Raw genomic sequence first — 24,305 nt, 5'->3', positions numbered from 1 at the left:
CCATCTTTGATGTATCAGAGACTCCCAGGCATCTAAGATCTGCTGGCTCTTATGAGTACTTCTGTAGGGGGAGCATAATGGATTGGCCTTCATCAAAAGTTGAGAAACTGCATTTAATGAGATATAGGTGACAGGACAACGCAAGCAAGAACTAAGGGTGAGGAGCCTCTGTATGTGCTGTAGATCAACAAGTAGCAGGACACCACCACCTGAAGCTGCAATGTCACATTATCATGTGTTTCTTTAACTCACTAATATGTTTCATTCACAATGTGCCCAGTTAGATCTAATTTTGAATCTGTTTATCCTAATTGAGGTTATTTTGCCAAAAACAGTTTGGGGAACACTTAGCAGGCAATCTGAAGAAACAAAATGCTCTAACAGGAGGAGTGATGAACAGGTGCAGTTGAGCAGAAGACACAAACCTATGGAGCTAGCACAGTTGGATCTAGAAAACTGTGATCAGACGATATCTTTTGTTAACATTTATCAGTAAAGTCCAGAAAATAAGTGTCTTGCTTATGCTACAAGTCAATTGAAACTTTTTCTTTAAGCAGTTGTAGGCTAGTTTCTTTTTATTTATGCATACAGGAAAGAGGCAGAGCAACTTTAGATGAAACAGAATTAAACTAATGTTAATAACTTTGGGGAAGCCAAACTTGGCTGTTTGAAGTGTTCAAGAAAAGCCAGGCTCGGAGAGACATTCAGGCAGTGTAGATCTCTAATTAACTTCTGCAACTTAAGTTGATTTTACATAACCAAATAGAAAGGTCTTAAAAAAATACTTACATAGTGATCTACAAAATATAGTGTTGTTGTGAAGTTGATTTTAAATTCTAAATGCAGATGGAAAGCGAAGCACCTGGATAGCACACCGAAAAAGGTTAGTTTGCTTGTATTTCAGACCTCGGAGCAAGAGGTGTGGGAACATGTATCTGTGTTGTATGTGCGGCATGGGGGAGACTGATGCCTCTTGGTGTCTAGCATTCCATAAGGGTCCAGCACTACGGTTTATCTGTTGCGTTACTAGTTATGATCCTGAAAATATAGTTCACTGCCTGCCAGTTAATTACCTATCATTAATACATTTATGAACTGTTTCATCCCGATTAGGGTTTAAATTGAACGAAGCAGTTTTTCATCCCGATTAGGGTTTAAATTGAACGAAGCAGTTTTTCAGCAGAGACACAACCAGAACCAGTTTCAACCTGTGAAAGAAGTTAGTTTTTATGCCAAATCCTGGTATTCTACCACCATCTGCTGGCCGTAAGGTGTCATTCACTTAAAAGATGTAAATTCAGTCTCGGCATGTATAAAATATTCTCTTTATAAAAAATCAGAGATCTTAAAGGCAGCAAAACTTAGTAAGACCACCATGGAACTCAAGTTCCAAAAAGTTATCTGAGGAGCAGATAGAAATTACATGATCTCCTAGATTCTACAAATCATCTGTTCTGTCATTGCTAAAGCTTTCACTGAACCATAATAGTCAAGTGCTGTCAGATAACACTGTCATGACAAAAGCTTCAAGGTTGTTGGCGAGTGAAATAAAATTAACAGTACAGACACGAATTTCCTCGCTACCACTAGCAAAGAAAAAATCGCGCAGTCAATAAGCCAGGCACTTTCTGATGACCAGACCAGTCACCACCTTTTCATTTGCCCTGAGGGTCTTAAAACCATTTGCCAAACCTCCAAAAAGTGGCACTACTAAAAAAGTAAACTGCATTCTCCTTCTTCCTGTCCTCTGTTGCAACCTAATGCCCTTATGGCTTTCCTAATGCTCAACATTCCTCCTTTCCTCCCTTGTACTTCCTATCACACCTAAAACCCAACACTGCAAATGGGAGAAATGACTGGATTCCTCCCACTTAAATTCCAACATAACTGAGGTTCCTCAGTTAGAGGGCAGTACCACCAAGATGTCTTCTATAATTACTGGCAACAAAGACGTTCTTCCAGAGGACAATTACTGTTCCAGAGGACAATTTCTGTTTTAGCGAAGAAAATGTCTAGAAAGAACAGAAGGACATCCTGGTTTTAATTTAGGTACTTCCCTCAGGTGGTTACATTGGGTGAGAAGGGCTCAGTACTCTCTCCCTGCCTTGGTGCTCAACCTAGATGCAGTTACAGAGGAAATTCTGAAGACCCCAGTGAGACCTGTTCAGCATGGACAGAATCTGTGCTGCTATATAAGTTTCTGCTGAGTGTGTACAAGCTGGGATTCTCCATATATTTCGTATCTAGAAACATGTGAGCTTATTTTCATGACATCATTTCTAACTCAAGGCTACCTGCCAGCAAATTGCAAGTCCTTCCTTTTACAATTTGAGGGAATTAGGAATTCTGAAAGAACAGCTCATTCAAATTATTTATTTTTCTTTCTGACTTGAGGAAAACAACACATTTCTTGATTCATGTCTTGGAAACAGCTGAAATATTCTGCCTGAAACTTTTACATATATAAAAAAATAAACAAATAGAAGCACTAAAAAGAACTTTAGTCATAATGGCTTAAGTTTGGAAATGTTCTAATAGTGGAAAATTATAATGCAAATTAAAATCTTTTAATATAAAATAGTGCCACCAGTTGCACTTGTATTCACTCTCTTCAGATTTTGATTGCTTTACACAGTTATTTGATCATACCAAAAGACCATAATTAGACCGCAATTAAGTTGGGCACTTCATCTCCTTTTTTTCTGGTCTCCAAGTAAATATTCAACCTCTGCAGATTTATCTGGTAATTTTTTCCTGATCACTATTTCTATAAATAAAATGTTCACTGGCTTCAAAAGGGTGAACTTGGTCAACAGCACTGAGGAAAGCAACAACAGAACAAATACAGGCCACTGCCCAGCAGAAGGACAATTAAAACCTTTTTCTAAAATGACCTTAGAGTCACTGACCCTGAACCACTCGAGACTGAATTCCTACATGCTCCATTTAGCCTTGTTCATCCTCTGTCCCATGCAGCAGCTCCTTCACCCTTACATAACTGTATCATTCCTATTTCCACTACCCCAAATGTCCTCAGCCCCTTCCCCTTCTGGTACCCAAGTGTTTCTATGCAGCCTCATCCAAGCTCTCAAGAAGCAGAGCTCTGAGATTCCTCAGCTACACAGAGGAATCAATTCTTGAACCATCCCAGACCTGTTAAGTGAGCATAACAGGTCAAAAGTCCATTCTTTCACATCATCCGGTCTCACATGCCCAAAAATGAGAGCTTTACCACCCTCCCAATCTGGGAGAGATACCCACCTGTGGGCAGATCTGCCTAATGCCTTCCTGGCGGCTGCAGCTAGAACTGGCTGCAGAGCTGACTGCTGCCCTGCAGTGAATCTGGGGGAAACAGCCCAAGAAAGCATAAGAATGATCAAAAAAGATGGAACAACTTCTGCACAATAGATGACTACATAGGCTAGGGTTCCTCAGGTTGGAAAACATGCAAATGACATAGGTTCGTGAAATCCTTTAATGGCCTGGAGACTAGAGAGACAGTAGAAACATACACTGAGAAAAAAATAAAAGAAAAAAGTGCTCACAGAAGGAGGAGAGAACTACAAAAACACCCACCCTACCACACGAGTCTTTTGCAAGCTATTGTTGCTTTTGCAACTGTGACTAGTTTGAAAAGACCTACATCAAAGTACAAGAAAATTACTCTTTATTCAGGAGAAAAGTTACTTATCACAATTCTTGCCCATTCAGCATCCACACCACGCTGCACCTACATTCAGATACATGTAGATGCTGCTGGGCTGTGTGTTAAGGTGGCACACCACCCACCATTGTGTAGGTGAAGTTTTGTGTCAGTCTGGACTCAATTTGCCTGAGGTTTCTGCCTTTTACTCATGCTTTTGCATGAAGGAACAAAAACATTCTTCTCAGGTGTTCTCTAAACAGAACTGTTTTCCATGTTGTGCCACTATCTGTTACTGTTGAATGGGAAATAACTTTCCCTTACTGCACACAGAGAGTGTGCCTGCTCTGTATAACCTTCTTTTACCTAAATAGCGCTAAGCCACAGATTTTACTAGGGGCTCAAGTGGAGATCAGTGTCACAAGTAACTCCTAGGGCAAGATCATAGACCAGCTGAGATTAACTTTTGGCATGGGGAGCAGTAATGGCTCTGCTGTCGTCATTGCACAGTAGGTTTAACAAGTTTTAGGCAAATACTAAATAATTACTTTTAAATTAAAAAAAAAAATTATGCCTAAGCAAGAGTGCTTGAGAGCCCTGCAAGTTGGGGTTGCCCTGAGCCTTTTAGACACGGTGTAATCTCAGAGGTCTGGAGCAAATTGGCATTGTGAGATGAGCTCTTGCCTAATTAGCAGATTTCTCGTTGTGCCTCAATGGCTGCACTGCAGAGCTTGGCCACCCTCCACTAATTTGCAACATCTCAAGCTTCAAAACACTTTCTTTCTTTCCAGTTCATCAGAGCCAGCTGGAAAAGCACCTGTCAAGTGCAGAACTCTCTTGCAAAGGTTCACATTCAAAATGAGGCATGGGACTCAGCAGTTCTGCACTACTACCTCAACACTTCTCACACCTGGGCTTCTTACTAAATCCAAGAGGTGAATCGGACAGAAATACATATTCTATTATGCCTGTACAAATAACTGTGGGCTAGCATCAGGATTTTTAATAGGTCTGGCTCTCATAATTCCCTCACATAAACACATTGCAAGGCACAGGTTGGTTGCTCCATCTGGTAGCAGGCACTGGGGTCTTCATTTTAAATTTTTTAAGTTTTTAGCATTTGGAAAGGCAGAGTCAACTTTTGCTAACAGCTTTACTACTTCAAAGTGGGCAACAAAAGCAACCCTGGAAGCTTGTCCAGTGACAGACCTTTGCCATGAGCCACAGATGCAGTGCCCAGGGCCTGGGATGGCTGAGGACAGGAGAAGCCATCCACCAAAGGTGAGTTTGGCTGCAGGAAAGACCCTGACATTTTTTACTGAGGTAAGTCTAACCACAGCTTTCAGAGCCCAGAGAAGCACACTGGCACAGTAGAAAGGGGGAGGTTTCATAAAGATTTGTAACAGAAATACTAAAAGAGGTAAGACTAAGATTGAGGCAAGAATTAAAATACCTGTGTAAACACTAGAAGACACAGCAGAACAGGATTTAAAAGAACAGCTTCCATAGAAAGTGCAGAACAATGTTCCCAGTCAAACTGAGGAATGATTTGTTTCCATCTAACCAAGACAGCCTGTGCTCCGACACCCAGGAGACCACAAGCAATGAAGCATAGAAGCTCTCAAGAGAAAATGGATAACAATTGAATATTTAAAATTTTATTTAAACATAATTATCATGGAAATTCTAGATAATATATGCCTATACAATAAGTTCATTGCTAGACAGCAGTGATAAATAGCAATAAAGCATATTATTGATCATATTAGTACAGCATTGCAAATTCAAAGAATGAACTAATTAATTACAGGGGAAAATATAAGAGGTGATGCACGGGATCTAGGTTTATATCTAGTTTCTTACATTATATTTTCCTCTTTGGTCTTGTGCATATATCATTTATATAACATGAAATATCTATACCCTTTTGCACTTACACTGTAGGTGGACCCTGCCCAGAGCATTAAGGAATTTAAAACAAAGAGGTTAAGGTTTAGGGTGTAGGAGAAAGGTGGAGAAATACCACGGCAGTTCATGCTGATGAACCTGGACATTCTTGGTTCTGCCTTGGATGACATTTCAGTGGCCGCTTCTGTCCAAGCCAACAGTGACATTTGCAGCTAAATCACCTTGGAGCTAAATAAGACAGGAGCTGAGACTGTTGCCTAAGAAGGTACCAAACCTGCTTTACATGCTCTGAAAGAGGAAAGACAACCTCCCCAAACTGAAAAGGTAGAATGCAACACCTGATACTGACAGAGAAGCCTGTAGCCATCAGCAGCCTCTAAATATTTCCTCTGTATTTTTCAAATCCCAAGGACCATGGGAACAGGAGGGATTCTATCTCTAAAGACTGTTGATGTCCCAGAGGGATGTTGCAAAGGCTCTTTTACCAAATTGCTGCTCAGAAGGAAGGAGGAGAGGGGAATCCTTTAAATAATTTCTAGAGACGTACTAGATGAACTGCTTCTCTTCATCATCCTGTTAATCTTTCTCTGCTGTCTGCTTGATTTCATCCCGTGTCTAGATTGCAATAACGTGGATCTACTGTAATGAAGCATAGTTCAAACAGAAGGGGAAAAGACTCTCTGATGCCTTTGTTGAGAACACTCTTATCTGCCCACAACCCTTGGGGTGTGGGAACACAAACACCTTCTCATTGTACTCATGAACAGAAGTTTGAAGTCAAGGAAGTTTGTGATCTGAGCACCAAGTGCAGTCTAACGGTAGGTACTCTTAAATCACAGAGTCACAGGATTGTTTGAGTTGGAAAGGATCTTTAAAGATCACCTAGTCCAAGCCCTTTGCCATGATAAGGTTGTACCAGAACCACCTTCTGCTAGCCCAGGTTGCTCAAAGCCCCATCCAACCTGGCCTTGAACACTTCCAGGGATGGGGCAGCTACAGCTTCTCTGGACAGCCTGTGCCAGTGCCTCATCACCCTCACAGTAAGGAATTTCTTCCTAATATCTATTCTAAATCTGCTCTCTGTCAGTTGAAAGCCATTCTCCCTTGTCCTGCCATCACATGCCCTGTCAAAATTCCCTTTCCAGTACCCTTGTAGCCTTCTTAGGTATTGGAAGGCCACCAAAGATCTTTCCAGAGCATTTTCTCCAGACTGACCACCAATATTGTCAGCACAGAAGTGGCTCAGAAGATTAGGGTACACAGTGAATGCTCACAACATGTGCATTTCTTGAGTGCAAACCTCCACAACATGAACTGTATCTGTGAGGGAACTCGAGCTTCTTGTCAATGCAGCATTATACACAGTTACAGTAGACCCCTCTCAGTGCACACAGTGTGTGTCACCAAGTTTAATCAGTTTCCCTGGTTTACTTTTGCAGTTTTTTCTCCCTTATATTTTTGAATACAGATTTTATTTGATCTTGATTGCTCTAGCCAGGTTTATCTGGATTTAAACACTTTGGATCCAGCCAGATAGCAAGACTGATTTTAATTGTCGGGTACAGGAGACACAAAGCCCCCTGTTTCCCCACGGAAACCGTGCCAGGCTTTAACCCGGAGCGGTGGAGGGGTGGCGGGCCCGGCGCTGGGTGAGGGATGTCGCCTTTTCCCGCCCATGCCGTCCCTTAGCGCGCGAGCGAACTACAACTCCCGTCATGCCCAGCGCCGCCCCGCCCAGCGCCTCCAGTGCGCGGCCGCGCCTTGCCCCACGGGACGTGTAGTCCTTGGCGGCGGCGCCGCGGAAGTGACTGGTGGTGTGGGTGTGCCGAGCGCCCGGAGACGCGGCGCCCATGGCAGGTCGGGAGCGGCTCGGCGTCTGAGGGCTCGCCGGCGCCGCCATGTTCGGCTGCCTGGTGGCGGGCAGGCTGGTGAGCGCGGCCCGGGCCCGGGCGGGGCCCTCAACCCGCTCGGGGCTGGGGTGGAGCTGCCGCAGGGCCCTTCCCGGCCCCAGGCACCGGGGCCCCGCCGCCCGTGTGCTGCCTGCCCGGCGGCGCGGCCGGCTCCTGTCTAGAGCCTCCTGAACGGGAGGATTGCCATCCCCTCTGTTAATGTTGTCTCCTCAGAGACAAGCTGGGAGCTTAAAAGAAGCGTTTTAAGCCTAGATTGTGCCTTGGCTGCAAGGATGTGGCATCTCGGGTAAAGAGGAGGGTATCTTTTGCTCTGGCATTCAGCCATCCTTCTACTGCCTTTCTCAAGGTCTATTGTATTTCCTATGTGAACAGGTGTCCATGATCCTGGGGTTGTGCCAGCCAGGTGGTCAACAGCCACTGCTTATTGACTTGGCAACCTCTTCTGCACCCTACTTTCCTCCTACGCACGTGGGGAGCGAAGGTATTCTGATCCTGTAGTCCCGGGTGGGATATGTGTTCAGTGCAGGTAGAAAAGACTGTTGTGTCTCTCTAGTAATATTTTTTACAGTTGTTCTTCTGCTGTGTTTGACTTTTATCTGGCTCTTTTTGCTCTTTAGGTTAGTACATTCCTCACTTTTCTGTTATGTGCCACTTTAGGTGTATTTCTGTAAAAGGAAGTTCACAGTGAAAGCCAGCTATGAAAATCACATTAATACTAATAAAAGTTTTGTTCTCTTTAGGTACAAGCAGCACCCCAACAAGTGGCTGAAGACAAATTTGTATTTGATTTACCGGACTATGAAAACATCAACCATGTAGTGGTCTTCATGCTGGGAACAATACCATTTCCAGAAGGAATGGGAGGATCTGTCTATTTTTGTTATCCGGACCAGACTGGGATGGCAGTGTGGCAGCTGCTGGGATTTGTCACTAACGAGAAGCCAAGTGCCATCTTCAAAATTTCTGGTCTGAAATCTGGTAAGACTGGTAGAACACAGCAGTTGGTGAATCAGACATGTTCCTGCATGCATGGGGGGGAAATGCGTGAAGGTGGTTTTGAACAAAATGCCACTTGAAAAGGATGACCACTGTGTTTCCAGATAGTTCTGAGCAGATGTACTGTAAGCAACCTGTCAGCTTCATGGAAGTCTGTCTGTGTGCTGATGTTCATAATGAAGTTTCTCACTTGTCTTCTCTTCTGCATTGTGATGATCTGGAAGTTCCTCTGAGCAGGCTGGACATATATTTTCTGTGCTTCTATATAGAGAACCTGAGGAAAAATGATCTTGTAACTTCTAGTATGGTTTTTAAGCATTTGTCTAGATATGCCTGCAGCATTTTCTTTCAGCTTCCGCTGCTAATGGTTGTATTCTCTATAGCTCAGACAGGTTTTGTAGAGCATGTAGCCTGACAGTGATTTCAGGCAGCTGGTGTTTCCCAGTCTGGTGCAATTGCACTGTGTAATTGTCCAGTAGAGGGTGTCATCATTGGAAAGCAGCTTTGCAAATGTTTCAGTATTCTGGTACAAAGCTGAGTCGTGTCATGCCGGTGCTACCTAAAGAAGGTGTGTGTTTATATGTTTTCCTAAGTATAAGGGGGGGTTGTTGTGTACATTATAAAAATGATGATGTGTTCCAACAGCACACCTTTATCGTATCAAAGGGATTGATTTGTCAGTCAAGCAGTTTGAAGTCTTATGGTGATAAAGCAGTACATATTCTTTTGTAGGCTGGCGTGTCCTCTACAGCTTTAACTTGAATCTTTGTTTAATTAGGTGTTCAGGTTCCTGTAATAAAATGTATTTATGGATGAATCATTCCTGGATGTGGCAATGTGGTATGAGATAAGAGCTCCCAAGCTGCAGAGCAAACTGAATGCTGATCATACACATTCCTTAAGAATTTGGGCTTTCTTCAGAAGAGAGAGCAACTGTAGGAAGGTTTTGGGTGGACATGGTTTTGTATGTTCCAAAGCTGTGTGGTTGGTGAAACAGTAAAACATATCACTGGTGATTTTGCCGTATGTTTCTCATGCTTGAAAGACTGTCACTTTCAGACAGCTTTGAAGGAAAATGCCTTTTCAGATGCTTTTTGCATGATTAGCCATAATTTCCAGGCGGGGGCTGCTCTCAAAGAACTCCATGATGTAGCTGGGTGCATTTGCAGTGCCTTAAGGGAATGCTGTGCTTGATCTGAGCAACAGAGAGTTCTGTCATTCCCATTGCTGTCTACGGCTTGTCTCTGTCTGTGGGGTCAGTATAAGCTACATGGCCTAAGTTACCATGGCCATAAACAATTTTATGATGGATAAGACTACAAGACTGTAGAAAGGGGAGGCCAGAGAGAGATAACAGAGCTGGAATCATTAAGAGACATAATTGACACTTGAAATTTGCATTTTGGTGAGAGGAACAAATTTGTGTCCTGCTTTGTCAGCTCCCTCTGAAGCAGTGGTTGTAGCAGAGTTCCTTGTTGTGCTGTGAGTTTTGTTTGTTTGTGCCTAATGGAAGGGGCTTAGAAATATTCCCTGCCTTGGAACAGTAAGGTTTTTTGTTTTCTAGCTGTGCCTGAAGGTGTGGTAGAAATAGAAAACAACCTTTGGACTTAGATTTTGTGCCCTTATGGAAGTATGTTGACAAGTGGAATGAAAGTTACAGGACAGCTTTTTCCATTACAGACTTTGTTGTGCATGCAGGGATGTGCACGGTGCTGTTCACGCTGTCATGTGATGTCTGCATTTGAGGCCTACACATGGGTAAGGTTTTTGATGTGATGGGCTGAACGGTAATGAGGACTCACCATTTTGAATCAAGTGTTCAATGAAGGGAAAGAAAAGGGTGGAAAAAAACACTTTTCAGATGGCAGTTGCTCTGCTGTGGCATAAGGTTTGAATGTGAAAACCTGGGCTTGGATTTCAGTGCCAATTAACAACATGCTCTGTTGTCTGCATTTGTAAGGTTTGGAATGCTAATCACAAAAGCCACGCGTTGAAAATATAGAAGTGTATTTCATCTGATGTAAGGATAGCAGTGGATGCTTTTATTTCATCATTTTAGGCAGAAATCTTTCCCAGGGAGTGATTCCATGGGAAAGTGACAGAATGAATGTATATTTATTGTTTAGATCATGACTGTCTTACTAAGTAATGATATATTCTAATGGAGCCTGTTGCCTGAAGATGTTGTTTGTATTGTAAATGTCAGCTGCTCAGGGGAACATGTTGCAAGATGTAAAACTAATGCCAACAATCTTGTTGGGATTTTTAATAATGAACTTGAGTGATATTTGGGTTCTGGTAGCTTTTCTCTTTCTTTTTTAATATGTAAATAAATTTTACCTTTATTGAGCAAGCATCCATCAACAGTAAAGGTTGAGATCGTACAGCAATGAGATTTCCAAGAAGAGATTGTAAATAGCATTTCAGGAGAACACCTCTCTTCTTACTGGATTTGTGCTAAAGTGACATTTTAATAGCAAATGCTCTACTCATAAATGTAGCACTGTGTTGCAGTGGTAGGGTCTGGAGTGAGGAGTAGTGCTTGGCTTCAGCTGAAAAGTATGAGGGTTGGTTTATTGTAGCCTCGTTGTGCTGTGTGCTGAAGGAATCTGCAACGATATGGAATCTCCTGGTCCTGGATTATCAGTCCATTAACCTAGGAGAAGTGTGTGCTCTCTGCTTACCCCGACCATGTGGTCTCTGAGAGCCCACAGAAAGGACACACAGGGACCACCGGTAAAGGCAGGAACAAAGAGCAGGTTTAATCAGGAGTACAGGCTTATATGGACTTTGGAGGGATACAAATTCACCAGTAAGGGACAAGAGGGAAGTCTGGATTTGTGCCAATAGGAGTAAGGGGATTTACATTCAATGGGAGGGGGTTACAGGAAATATGAGGTCACTGTCCTTCTCCCGGCCCCCTGGCCTGGCAGGGGTTTATGGAAAAAAAGAAGTTATGACCATGCAGTTTTTACATTTAGTAAATTTAAACCACATTAAAAACATCAGTTGTTAAAGCATTCTCAGTGGCTGGCGTATTTTCTTCATCCATCCATTTCTGGCATGACATTCTCCAAGCCATGTATTGAGAATGCATTGCTACAGAAAAGGGTGCTGGATTTGTGAACATACCTTCCATATGGTTTGGCCGTTTGCTTCTTTGTGGTACTGCCTTGTGTGTCTGCAGAAGAACAGCCAAGCTTCTGAGATGTTCAGTCTTGAGCCTCAATTCAGCTTGGCTGAATGAGTTTTTGAGTGTGGAAATAAGTCAGATGGTGCTTTACATCTCTGTTAGCCTTTCTTGCAGCTCAAGATAGCATTGACTGGTTTGTAGGACAGACCTTGATTACCTCTTGATTAGTTTTTCTTTCTCCTGCTAAAGGGGCCAAAGAGCGCTACTGAAACATCACTTGTGTTAAGAGATTACTTGTGTATGGTGTTTGCACAAACTCAGGTGGAGTATTAGTTTTTGTTTACTAACAGCATTGTGGTCCGACAGATCTTTTTCCTGCATTTTCCTTTACAGATGCTGACAGAGGAGTATATGATTTAAGTGACTCTAAGTATCTGTCCTTGTTTGCAGAGACCTTGGCTGAAGCCGGGACTGAAAGTATGGGTTGAGAAAGGTCAGAAGTGAGAGCAGGGGGCTGGGATGATGCGTGTGTGAGTGCATGCAATTTGGGGGTGGTTTCCTGCCCAGCTCATTGTTTTCTTTGTGGCACTTGCAAAGTCAGAGCTCTTTCTGTTCCATGGCTATTTCTTTGACCTTTGCTCTTTTGGTGGTTTTGAGCAGTTCAGACGAGTCCTGAGGCTGCCCAGAGCTCCCTGAGTCAGATGCATCTTAAAGTAGTGTTCTCTACTTTTTCAGAGCCCAAACAGGTTCACAAGCACCTGCGTTTGAGTGAGCAAAGTAAACAACTGTGCAGCAGTGCTGCATGTTTCCTGTTTATCAGCAGTTGCTAAAATGTGAATTAAAGGCTTGGTTCCTATAGAGAAAAATTCTGCTGTCTTTCAGATCACATTTCTTCTTAAATCCATTTACTTCATAGGGAGTTTTAGTTATGTTTTCCCATTTTTTAGAATTTCTTTATGATCTGTTGTGGTTTTTAAATGTATCAGTCATTCTGTTCCATCTGTTGTGCTTGTGTGTACTTGTGCCTGTGCTTGGACTGAGTGATTTTTCTGTGTTTCAGAGATAGGGCAGTCTCTCTAGTGGGAGTTGAGGAGTACCTTTTACTGAGGAAACATGGTGATTTAAACTACACAGTCTTTACCTGTGTGCTAAATCCAACGTGTGCTGTCCGTGGTGCTTTCAGGAAAGGGAAGCCAACATCCCTTTGGTGCCATGAACCTCCCTCAGACACCAACAGTGGCCCAGATTGGAATATCAGTGGAACTGCTGGAGAACCTGGCCCAGCAGACTCCTGTTGCAAGTGCTGCTGTGTCATCAGTGGATTCATTCACAGAGGTAACTTGGACATTCTGTTTTCAGAAATTCTGTGTACTATGAAAGTCTTAAGAATTGAGCCTCTGAAGAATTAATGGAGGGGATGGGAGGGGAAGCTGCTGTAGGATTGAAACCAACCTAATCATTTTCAAATAATTTGGCTGAATGCTTTGATATTTTGAAATTACTTTTTCTTACACTGAAAAACTGTCTCCTTAAAGGATTGGAATTTGTATGCTTGGTGGCATCAGGCCAATAGATTCCCTTGTGTCAGTGTCACTCTGCTGTAAAATTATTTATGATACTTCCTAATAGAAGCAGCTATGACTAAATACATGTAAGAGACAGTGAATCTTTGGTCAGAATTGCAACAATTCTGAGTTGGAAAGGACCCAGAAGGATCATCGAGTCCAGCTCTTTAATGAATGGCTCATACAGGAGATTGAACCTACGACCTTGGTATTTTTACCATCAAGTTTTAACCAACTAGTCTTAGGGTCATTTATAGGTGCTAAAACTCTGGTGCACAGATTTACAGGGATGATCAAAAATTACTCAAAAGTCAAGACAGACCCAGGCATGGATGCAAATAGATACCCAAGCGTACCACTGGCCCTTGAGAAGCCCTTCTGATGTAGCTTTGCAGAGCTACACAGTTATGCCCTGTCCCACAGAAAGATTTTTCTTTTTTCCAGTTCTTACCCTGTGGATCAGGCCCTGGGCAACAACATGTGCCATTTTTTTACCCAGCCTGTTAGTTCGAACCTCTGGACACCCACAGCCAGCACTGGCAGTTAGTTGGCCATCTAACAGCAGTTCAAGGCAAGCTAGACCTGTGTGGTGGGTCTTGATTTCCCTAAGACTGACAGCTGTGACATTCTCTTTTAACATTTCAGCAATTGGTGAGGCTTTTCTTCAGGCCTTTTTTTCTTTCTCACTTTCCTTGCAGGTTGCTGAGTTAGACTGTAATTAAACAGTAATCCTGTACTGATGTTCTTTGGCCGTTTATACACAGCTCCAAATAGGTAATGTCTCTTGGAGACAGTTATCATGACTAGAAGTTGACTAACAGCTATTTTTGTGTAGTACAGCTAGTTGAGCTTTTCTGGAGTTGTTAGAGGCAAGTGACACTTCTGATTCCACCAGTTTTTATTAGAGCAGTGGTTAAGTCATGAAGTAATCATGTGCCACTTCAGGTCATTTGCAAGGTGGCTTGTAGATTTTTCTGTAAATAGCATTTAAAGAAAAAAAACCACCTCATGACTGCATAACATTTTTACAAATAATTATTTTCACTTAGGTGGATTTTTCTACTAAAAGTAGCATCTTAACTGAAATTGTATGTTGCCTTCAGGAAATGCAGTTGACCAACAGTTGAAGTAATAGTTACTCCCATAGAGAAAATTGTGATGTCAAAGTTGAAGGAAACCTTTGAGGGAGCAGGTTGCCGAGGAAGGGCATGTTCTACTGAGCATGTTTGTGAATGACTAATGGCTTTCAATTAATATTTGACATCATCTGTTTGGAACTGCTACATTTTAGCAATAAAAGTATTTTTTTAAAGGTAAAATCATAATGCTACCCTAAGCAAAGGAGTTGCTCTCCCATTACATTTTTAGTGAGATTTGTGAAGATTTATGATTGAATGTCTTTTTTAATTATGTATAGTTATATATAAAAAAGTTATTTGGAAAGGAGTAGGACAAAACCAGAGAGTTCTGCCTGTGAGTGGGGTGAGACTGGGCTCCTGGGACATCCTTTTGTCAGAGCCAGTGGAGGGAAGCACAAGACTGTGCATATATTGACTCAGGTTCTGTTTCCTTCCATCATTTCACAGTATATGAACATTCCTTGTTCCTCCCATCAAAACAATGCATACCTTTTTTTTTAATAAAAAGAATAGGGGAAATAAAGAGGTATCATGGACTTGTGTATTTGTAGATTTGGCTGGGAATGTCCTACAACCTCAACCTCTGCACATGGGACTTGCTATTTCTTGGTCTGTCTTTCACTCTTGCTTCCTTATTTCTGCAGTTTAGGAGTGTCCTGTGCATCTTTTTCATTTTCCTGCAAGATCTTGTGGCAAAGGATGACAGGATAGCAGCCTTTCTGTGGTGAATGCTAAAGGAAATTGCCCTGTCACTGGAGTCTGATGAGTTGTAAGGAGAGAGACTGCAGAGTTTTCAGCTGGTTTCACAACTAGTGTTTCACTGAGAGCTGGAATGGCAGCATTGACCTGATCTGCAGGTCTTCTGATGGTTTCCTCTGGCAGAGAGGGACAGCTGTGGTCACTGCATCACTTCTTTGTCACAAACAGAAAATGTTCTTTCCCTAAGCTGGATACTGGGTGGATCTGAGGGCAAGAGTAAGAATTAGAATGTTTTGATCAGTTTCAAATGGATGTCCCTGGATCTACTGTATCCACTGTCCCATAGTGTTTTAGACAACAATGCTAATTTTACTTCATACAGGAATCGTTTATCTGTTAAACTTTTGTATGGAAGTTCAAAATGAAAACAGAACTTCCTTAAAATGTCTCCTTTTTTTTTCCAGTTCACTCAGAAGATGTTGGATAACTTCTATAACTTTGCTTCCTCGTTTGCTGTTACTCAGGCACAGATGACCCCAAACCCTTCCGAAGCTTTTATTCCTGCAAATGTAGTTCTGAAATGGTAATGGCAGTGGTCTCTCGTAACAAATGTTCTTTTTTCACAGACATTATTAAACCATCTAAGTATTGAACTACTCTCATACTCTTCAGTGAGATGTTTAAAAGTGTTTGTTGTTATCTCTAGTGTAGAGATGTCCTGTCCACTGTTTTTATTTGTCAGCTTTTTTATTAGAAAAATGCTATATAATCGATGAAAATTAGTTGGTTTTAGAAGTGTTGCCTTTGACATAAGTGCATTTGCACTATGTTGCTGATAATGCAAATGCTCTGGAGTTGTGGGAAGAGAGAACACATTGCTATTTGGTAATTTGTGCTTATTTATTATATTTGATCTCTTCCTGGACATAGTTCCAGCATAGTTGCATTATTTAAGAATGTGTGAGAGGTAGAGAAATCATGTTCCTAGTTGACCTGGTTCTGTCAAGATCCTTGAGTGTAAATAGAGAAGTCTCTCTGAGAGTTGTTTTCCGGGGACTGGTTTAAGAAATAACTGTCTGGGAATACCTTGTGTAGTCTAGAGATAAATTGTGAACTGCAGGCAGTCCTTTAGGATGTCTGGAAATTTCCTTCCTATCAGTTTGGCCCTATTTAGCCTCTACAGTATTAACCTAACCTTTTTCAAATTAGGACTTTTGGCTATATGAACACAGTTTCATCATTAGTACAGATCTTGTGAATACACAAGCAGTTTAATATAAGCCAGGTGTTTTCTTCGGGAGTGTAACTTGATGCAGATCTCTTGTGTTCAGAAGGTAACTATGCAGTTCATGAACATACATGGGTAAGATCTCTGAAGTCACTGGTCAGTGCCTGGATGAGGTTGAAATGGTTTAAAACCCTTCAGAGTCTCTTTTCTCATTTGAGTTGGGTTAGGAACTATGAGGTGTAGGAAAAGAGTTATTTTTGTTTTGTTTCTTTGGCAGTACTTTTTGATTCCTTCCATCTTGGGTTTGTGGGGATAAAAAGGGGGTTTAAAATCTTTGTGGGTCAAAGCTTCTTAATTTTTTCCTTTTCTTTTAGAAGGGCACAGAAATTGTATACTTTACCTATTTCTTCACTGGGTCAACAGTGAATTCTGATGTTCAGTGTGTTTGTGGGGGTTTTTGTGAGTATGGAAAGGGAAACTAGGACAGAATATGTGCATACATGTTTCCATTATATGTTAAGAAAATACTTCCTCACTTGATTTTACTAAAACATTACCATATATAAGGTATATGGAAGTTAGAATTACTTGATAAGGGTGGAAAGGTAATGGGAACTCAGTTGTCTCAAAGTTTGTCAGAACTGCAAGGCAAATGTATGCACAGCCATGAGTGCAGAATTGCCTGCAGTTCCCTCTTCCTTGCCTGGGAGCAGGGTGCACACAGCCTGCCAGGAAGCAATCCGGAGCTGGAGGCTGTGCTCTCTGTGCCAGCCTGCTCAACTCTGTCAGGCTTGTTAGCTCATCTCCACTGTCCCAGGAACTGAGAGGTGCCAGGTAGGCTCTGAGCATCCTTGATGGAGCAGAGCTGAAGGAGTAATACAGGGACAGCTGAACTGGATTCACAAGCAATGGTGTTGCCTTGTGTTCCCCTGTGTTTTCTTGGTTGGGTTTTGCTGGGGTTCTTCTGAGATACGTGGCCTGATCACTAACATGATGGGCAGCCTCAGATTCACACTTCTACCTACCCAAACTTTGATTTCCTAGCCCAAAAAATGTTACGCTCTAAACCACTTTTAATTCATGGAATCACAGAATTGTGAACCCTTTCAGTGAAGAAATTTTTCCTAATATCCAATATAAATTAACTTACAATTTTACTAAGCTTGAATGAGCCTCCTCTGGGATACTGCTTTAATGAAATACATTTTGTTAAAATACACAAGTCTAATTGGGAATATTCTTGATATGGAATTGGAAAGGAAAATTTTGGATTTACTAATTATTTGTATCCTTAAAAAAAAATCTCAGACATTTTTTATGCAGCAGCTGTTATTATGGGGTTTTTTTGTTTTTTTAGGTATGAGAACTTCCAGAGACGTATGACACAGAACCCTCTCTTTTGGAAAACCTAAGCATAAGTTCTGTCATTTGAAGTTCTTTCTGAACGGTGGTACCTGAAAGATGAATAAAGTAACTTGACTGAAGATTTTTTGAGCGGGGGAAAAACAAAATGACGATTAGACTGAATAGACAAGCTTGGAACTTTTATATTACTCTTGAACAGTATTTAAAATTAAAATCAATGAAAATTACTTGTCTCCATGTTGGTTTATTTAATTGAAGGACTTGGCTGCAACAAATCAGTGTTGCATGTGCATGCGTAGAAGTATTTTTTTTAAACTGCATTTGAAGTAGAAAAAACTACAAGATAAAAAATGACAGCACTGTGTCATAATTGTGTGGTGTTTTGGGGTGTTGTAAACAAAACAAATGCAGTTTTTCTTTCTTTACCTAATTCTTAATGGTGATCAGGCAAGTAAAAACATGCTGATGGTTTTCCTGCGCATACTTGCACTGTAAATTCTTTCACTGTGTGGATAATCAATATTCCTGTCCCCATATCATATAAATTGTACCTCTTTGGCAGTGTTTGATCTCGGTGTCCCTGTCTTTACCTTTTCCTGTATGAAAGTGTAATGAAGAGGAATTTTCAGGAACCTTGGCTGTTCTAGAATTATTCCCAGTACCAAGACAGAGTAAAATCTTGTTTCCCTTTCAAACAGATGTGGGGTGTCTAATAATGCTCTCTAGGAGTCACATTTGCTCATAAATTTACAGGATTTTGGAGTGGTCTGAGTAATTCTCACGAGGAGTGCAGTTTGTGCTAGGAAGTTGTCTTCAGCCAGATGTGCCCAGGCATCTCACAGGTGAGATCCAGCTGGCCCTAGATTAGCTTGAGCAGAAATACTGTTTTGAAGAATTTATCTTGCCTTTGTAAGTCACTTTCTGTAACTAAGCACTAAGGCTCATTTCCAAACCACTGGCATGAAAATAAATATTTTGGCTTCAGTGACTGGGGAACAAATCCTTTAAGGATTCCTTTATCAGGTCAAGATGGCCTTAGTTCCAATTATCCCAAGAATGGAAACACACTCCTTTGATGCTTTTGAGCCTGCTTGAGGACATGGCCTGTGTTCACACCTCAGCTTAAAATGGACTCCCCCCTTTGCATAATAGCTGAGGAGCTCACCAAGGGACTCAAGGGAAAGAGTATGAGCTCAGCCTGGGTGCCAGAAGAGGAGGAAAACAAGACTGATGAAACCTGGGAAAGATGGGTTAAGAACAGCCTTTGGAAAGTAAAACTAATTCTATCCCAAGTAATTTACTGAACAAAGCTCAGGGTTGTTTCCCAAAGCCATGTAACTGGCCTGAGCCCTGAAGAACTTGGGTCTCCTGCTCAACTAAAAGCTTAATTTTCTTAAAGACACATTTGTAGGCCATATGTTCATGGAGAAGCAGCAATGAGGGAAGTTAGCAGAGGCCCAGGCTGAACTCCCTAATCAGAATGGGACATTAGGATCATTCTGTGTGACCAGTTGAATTCTGCTGTAGGATACTCCTTGTAATTTGCTACGGCCCTCATTATTAGGTTTGGTAAAGAATGAGCCACATAACGTACAGGTATACAAACCTAAGGGCTCTGTTGGGGCAGAGGCTGTCACTCTCAGTTTTAGTAACAAGCTACTTCTGTTCTGACCAAAACTATATTGTGGTTATTCCCTGATGCAGGTGGGATTGCTGTTTGTTCTTCACGAAGCCAGATGAGACCATGTGGGTGGGATGACTAAGTCCAGCATGAGCTTTGTGACTGCTCTTGCCCCAGCTCCAGTCATCAAGGCTGCAGAAGAAAACACGTAATTACATGGGTCTTGAATAATTCAGCAGAGTGTACCAAGAACTTCTCTCCCAGTGCTGTGGCCGCTGCAGATTCAGCAGGTGTTGTCTGAGCTTACTGAATGTGGTACAACTTGAGAACATCACTGTAAATTACTTCTCTTTCCCTCTGTGGCTGAGCTCACAGATCAGAAACTCATGGGGGGAAAGACTCCACCCCGCTTCTCTGTCACAAAGGCACCTTTCAAAACTGCTGCAAAAGTAAGAACTGATTAATCTCTACAGGTTGTTTGGATGGCCAAACTGTGCTTCTCAAACTTAAGTTTTTTTCTTTCTCATCAGCGAAGCACATGATTATAGTGGGCTACTGCTGAATTCCACCAGCTATATCAGATCTGATAGTATGATCACTGTGTAGGATTCTTGAGGAAAACATCCAAAGAAATCTAAGAAAACTCCAGGGTCTTGTGACAGCACATTTTTTGTCATTCCTAGTTCTGCCTGATCAGTTTGGGATGTGTTTTCTGCCTGCTGAACATCCTTCGCTGAGGATTCAGCATCCTTGAAAGGTAAGGTCAGAGACAGAGGAAAGGAGCAGCACCAGAAAGCCTGAAGAGCAATGGGCTAATGGACACTGCTGTGGCTACAGCCTCTAAGGGAATTGTGATTAGGAGACAGGTCCAGACTCCTGCAGGGCTGTGCAGACCTGCAGGCACTTGGTGTGCCACAGGGAGAACAGCCAATTCTTACTGCTCTGCATTAGCCTGTCCTGCTCCGCTGACTGACCAGCCTTAGGTGCTGCAACAGATGCTCTATCGTCTACCTCATGCAGCTTTTGTTCCGCATGGTTCTGTCCTAAGAGGAGATCAAAACAGTCTTCAATGTTTATTTGTGATGTGAAGGATAACAAAGATTTCGTGGTCTGTGTGCTGGAACAGAGAAGTATTTCCTTGGGGAACAGAACAAACCGCTTACTGCATTTTCCTGTTTCAAGATGAACAGTGATTTAGTTCTTTTCTCTGCACCCTCAAAATGTGAGATCCCAGGGAAGGATCTATTTATATAGGTATGTATCTCCCAACAATACTTTTTACCTCAACACAGCAGGTTTAAAATAGGAGGATTATATAGAAGCTGTCTGAGGAGAAACAAAGATACAATGCATACACCCATCTATTCTGCATTTTACATAGATATAGAGAGAAACAGAGATAATATCTTTCCCCTCACAACAAATTTCTTCCCCCAGGTTCATCCAGATTTAATACCTGTAATAATAACCCCTTGATGTAATGTAAGTCATTTTGTAATGATCCTCCTACACTTGGAGTATTTTTTCCCTAGTACTGTTCCTAGTTTCTGTCTACTAGGAGTTCAGGTTTTAATGAAAACTTCTCAAAAAAGAAAAAAAAGACTGTCTACTGATCCTTACATTAGGCTTTGAGGCTAAAGATGCCCTTCCATTCCATGCCAGATTCATAATCATGACAGTGGTAGATTTATTTCCCTCCATTTTGGGACATTTTCTCCATCATTTTCCTTTCCAGGTCAATAGGAGTTGTTAGTTAGAGTGAAGATTCATTTCATGAAGACCGTGTTCCTAGGTCTGCCCTCACCTTATCACCACACCCAGAGGAAAACTTAAAAATACAGTAAGCAACAAAGTGCATACATTGCTGCTGGTTTATACAGAAACAGATGAGAAATTCATGGCAAGTAGTTAAAATTCTGATTTATGCAGAGGATTTTTATTACTTTTGGTTTTATTTTTTAAAGTTGCTTCCTTTCTTTATTGTCACTCTTTTTCTGGCACACAGTCCATGGTGACATGAAGCATTCTCAGGTGAACCTGAACTCTGCAGCACTTGTACAGAAAGTTCATTTCTTGTCTTTTGGCCATGGAACCAGAGCTCCCCAAGACAATCAGTGGTGGAACATGAGCACGAAACACACCAAAGAAAACACACACTCCTACATACACTAGGAAGGGCAAATTCGATCCATTTTTGCATTACATTCTTTGGCTTAAAATTAAAAGCCTCAAGAACCCGACTGAAAACTACATTGCGGTAACATTCATTATTCAGTCACCACCAGATGGAGTAACACCCCAGGAAACAGGACCTTAATCTCTGAAAAAGTGACTGAACCACTGATTTAACAAGCCGGAACCTGTTTTCTACTTCCACCCGAGGTACAAACTTTCCTGCTGCACCTGGGCAAAGTCGCTGCCTACTTGTAGTAGGACTGTAGTTCAAGCCTATCATTTATCCCATTTCTAAGTTTCTGAAAGTTGGTAGAATAAGACAAGGACCTCCGGGTACCTCTTCTCTTTTTTGTGAAGGGATGAAAGATACTTCAGAGATACTCGGTGTGCAGTAACTGAAATAACTTTCAAATTTTAGTGTTTTTCATGCAGAGTTCATAAAGAACAGACCTCTGTAATACTTGCAGCCTCCTGAAACAGTTTCCTGAGTGTATTACCCAGCCTCACTTTACCTCTCCTGTTTCCCATCTCAAAGACAGGTGAGGGAGTCTGCTACAGAATTTGTCAAAGAAAAGAACTACAGGTGGCCTGCAGACCGTGGGGAAGAACACATGCTCTTTTGGGCCGTTTTTGGTAGGTTTCTCCAATACTAGGGGTTAAACCACACTTCTTTTGCTGAAGAATTTAGGCACTTTCCCAAAAGTGAAAAGGTTTAGGAAAATATGAAACTTCTCTTAAAATTCCTTTGCAATGATTATAGCTTTACTAGCTCTGTATCTTCCAGAATATGTGCAGGGAGGTTTTCCCTTTTTTTTTTAGTCTAGAAAAAAACACCCCAATGAAATAAATACACAACTTTTATGTTCACTTGAGCTTTATGGGTTTGCATGTTTTTTCCCCTTGTTGTATATTCACAGTATTATCATAAAAGAAGATGGGGCTGACTGTTGGAGAAAATTTTATCACCATGGCCTGTCACAGGTCTACTTTTACAAGTTCTTCCCTTCATTAACACTTTTGATTTCAGCTTCATTCAGGTTTTTCAGGGCAAAGCCACTGCAACATTTGTCTGCATTTTACGACAGCAGTCTCCAGCACATTCTTAAGTTAGTACAGAAGTGAAAGCTGACAGGAATTGTTAGGCCTCTCTCCAGTCAAGCACCACCCTTCCTTTTCTTCCTCTCAAACACAGCAGCTCACCTGCCAGAACATACCACTTACATACCAAACTAACAGCCATGGCTGAAAATCCTTACTGCTTTTGTATCCCATCTCATTCTCAACCCTGGACACAGGAAAACACAAAAAATGCAGTCTAATGGCAATGGTACTGTAAAGCATTTGCAAAGGCTAAATGGTACCAGCCTCCAACCCAAGTCTTCTTAGTATAGTTTGGTTCACCTATCAAAGTGCTTTCCTTGAGGCTGCAGGAAGCCTAAACACTCCCACTGCTTCTCTGGAGTGCTCTCCCAACCACACCACCAGCCCCACACACTTTCCACAGAATGAACCATGAAGTACACCGGCCTTTGCTATTGCATGAACACTGTGTCACACTGTGCCAGCAGTTCTGTAGCTGCAGTAGAACTACAGGTTAAACACTTTCTCCAAGCTCTAGTCTCACCTGTATGCCTCTTCAGCTAATCTGTGTTCCAACTCTGCAGGAATTTCAGTTTCCTCCCTCCAGCATGCAGGCTTCTACCTAGTTTTGCCCAGCTCTGGGGTTTTACACTTGGCTTCCTAATATGTCCCTTTGACCAGACAGTCATGGGCACAAGAAGGAGCAAGCTGGATACTTGGTTTGTGCAAGAAAAAGAAGGTCCAGAAGGGCCAGCTCAATTAAAGACTAGTTTTGGACAGACCTGCAGTACTACTGCACCTCCCCAGTACTAAGGACAAGGATTTTAAAGAGAAAAAAAGATAGAAAAGGGAAAGCAATCATATGTTAAAGACTAAAACTTGTAAACTACTTGCCAGTTCTGGGCTTCATTTTTGGCAGGTTCTCAAGGACACAAATCAAAACTGGCTTACTCTTAGTATTTCAAACAGAACAGGCAGTTTACTTTAACAGAGAATTTACAAACTTCCAAAACTGTAACAAACAAGAAAAAGCAATGTCCTGAAAGGTAAAAGTCAGATATGCAGTTAACAAGTCAGTAGCAGACAGGTCTACTTAACTTAATCTACTGATCAGAAATGCACCTTATGTTGACAATGATCTTGCACTTGCATTTACATAATAACTTCATACATTCTTCCCAAGTAACATGTTATGGTGAAGGATGAGATGGGCATGGTAGGAAAAAAAGTATATAAATGGTTCAGCCTCAGTAAATGTTATTAACCTTCCTCATTCAGGTACACACAGCTACTGTGCAGTGTCCTGGACCACGTCCAGAACACAAACATGAGCATTTGAACTATATGCTGACAACATACACAAGTGTTTTCAAACACAGATTATCACTGCTAATAATGTCTGCCCTCTTAGCCATTTCCCCCTTTTATTTTTATTAATTATACATATTTTAAACCTGTATGAAACAGTATTGATTTTAGAATTCATTATTCTTAAGGCAAGTAAAGCACTGATGAGGCTATTTGGGAATAATGACATAAGCAATTAAAATATATTGCCAATAGCTAACTTTGAGATAACTGAAGTAACTAGACAATCAGAATTCAAAAAGCAGAGCAATGTGATCTGCAAAAGAGAAGAAAAAAGCCAGTAAGGTTTTTTTCCCTAATCAGTAACAGAAATGGTGAGCACTCCGGACTCTGGATCACAAGGTCGTGACTTCGAGTCTCAGTGGGACCGTCCCCTGGCAGTTCAATGCCTCCCTGCCATCCCATCCCGTCACATCTCGGATGCTCAGCAGGGTCAGCCCCGGTTAGTACCGGGTGCTGTGACAGTCCCAAGGAC

At 41.7% G+C, this 24,305-nt stretch overlaps 1 protein-coding gene across 4 annotated transcripts; it reads left to right on the top strand.

Annotated features, from left to right (window-relative positions):
• Window positions 1–7,356: 7,356 nt before the first annotated feature.
• On the top strand, window positions 7,357–17,813 carry HIKESHI (heat shock protein nuclear import factor hikeshi). 4 transcript variants are annotated; one of them, XM_071556756.1, is made up of 5 exons: window positions 7,357–7,479; window positions 8,202–8,439; window positions 12,774–12,925; window positions 15,458–15,576; window positions 17,579–17,813. In XM_071556756.1, exons 1-5 carry the CDS (start codon window positions 7,450–7,452, stop codon window positions 17,631–17,633), a joined length of 594 nt encoding a protein of 197 aa, XP_071412857.1. In that variant the 5' UTR covers window positions 7,357–7,449; the 3' UTR covers window positions 17,634–17,813. The 4 variants fall into 4 exon arrangements, with proteins under 4 accessions (XP_071412857.1, XP_071412877.1, XP_071412887.1 ...); XM_071556776.1 differs by having other exon boundaries at window positions 7,361–7,408; XM_071556786.1 differs by lacking the exon at window positions 7,357–7,479 and adding an exon at window positions 7,847–7,942.
• Window positions 17,814–24,305: the final 6,492 nt, after the last annotated feature.

The sequence above is a fragment of the Pithys albifrons genome, chromosome 1, assembly GCF_047495875.1.
Source record: "Pithys albifrons albifrons isolate INPA30051 chromosome 1, PitAlb_v1, whole genome shotgun sequence".
Lineage (NCBI taxonomy): Eukaryota > Metazoa > Chordata > Aves > Passeriformes > Thamnophilidae > Pithys > Pithys albifrons.
The sequence above is the reverse complement of the archived record's forward strand: the minus strand, read 5'-3'. Positions and strand labels throughout refer to the sequence as shown.

Bases quoted from the DNA above. Each gene is read 5' to 3' on its own strand.
- HIKESHI (XM_071556756.1), top strand. From the start codon at position 7,450: ATGTTCGGCTGCCTGGTGGCGGGCAGGCTG. The intron at 7,480-8,201 runs GTGAGCGCGGCC...TGTTCTCTTTAG, and splicing joins GCCTGGTGGCGGGCAGGCTG to GTACAAGCAGCACCCCAACA. The intron at 8,440-12,773 runs GTAAGACTGGTA...TGGTGCTTTCAG, and splicing joins AATTTCTGGTCTGAAATCTG to GAAAGGGAAGCCAACATCCC.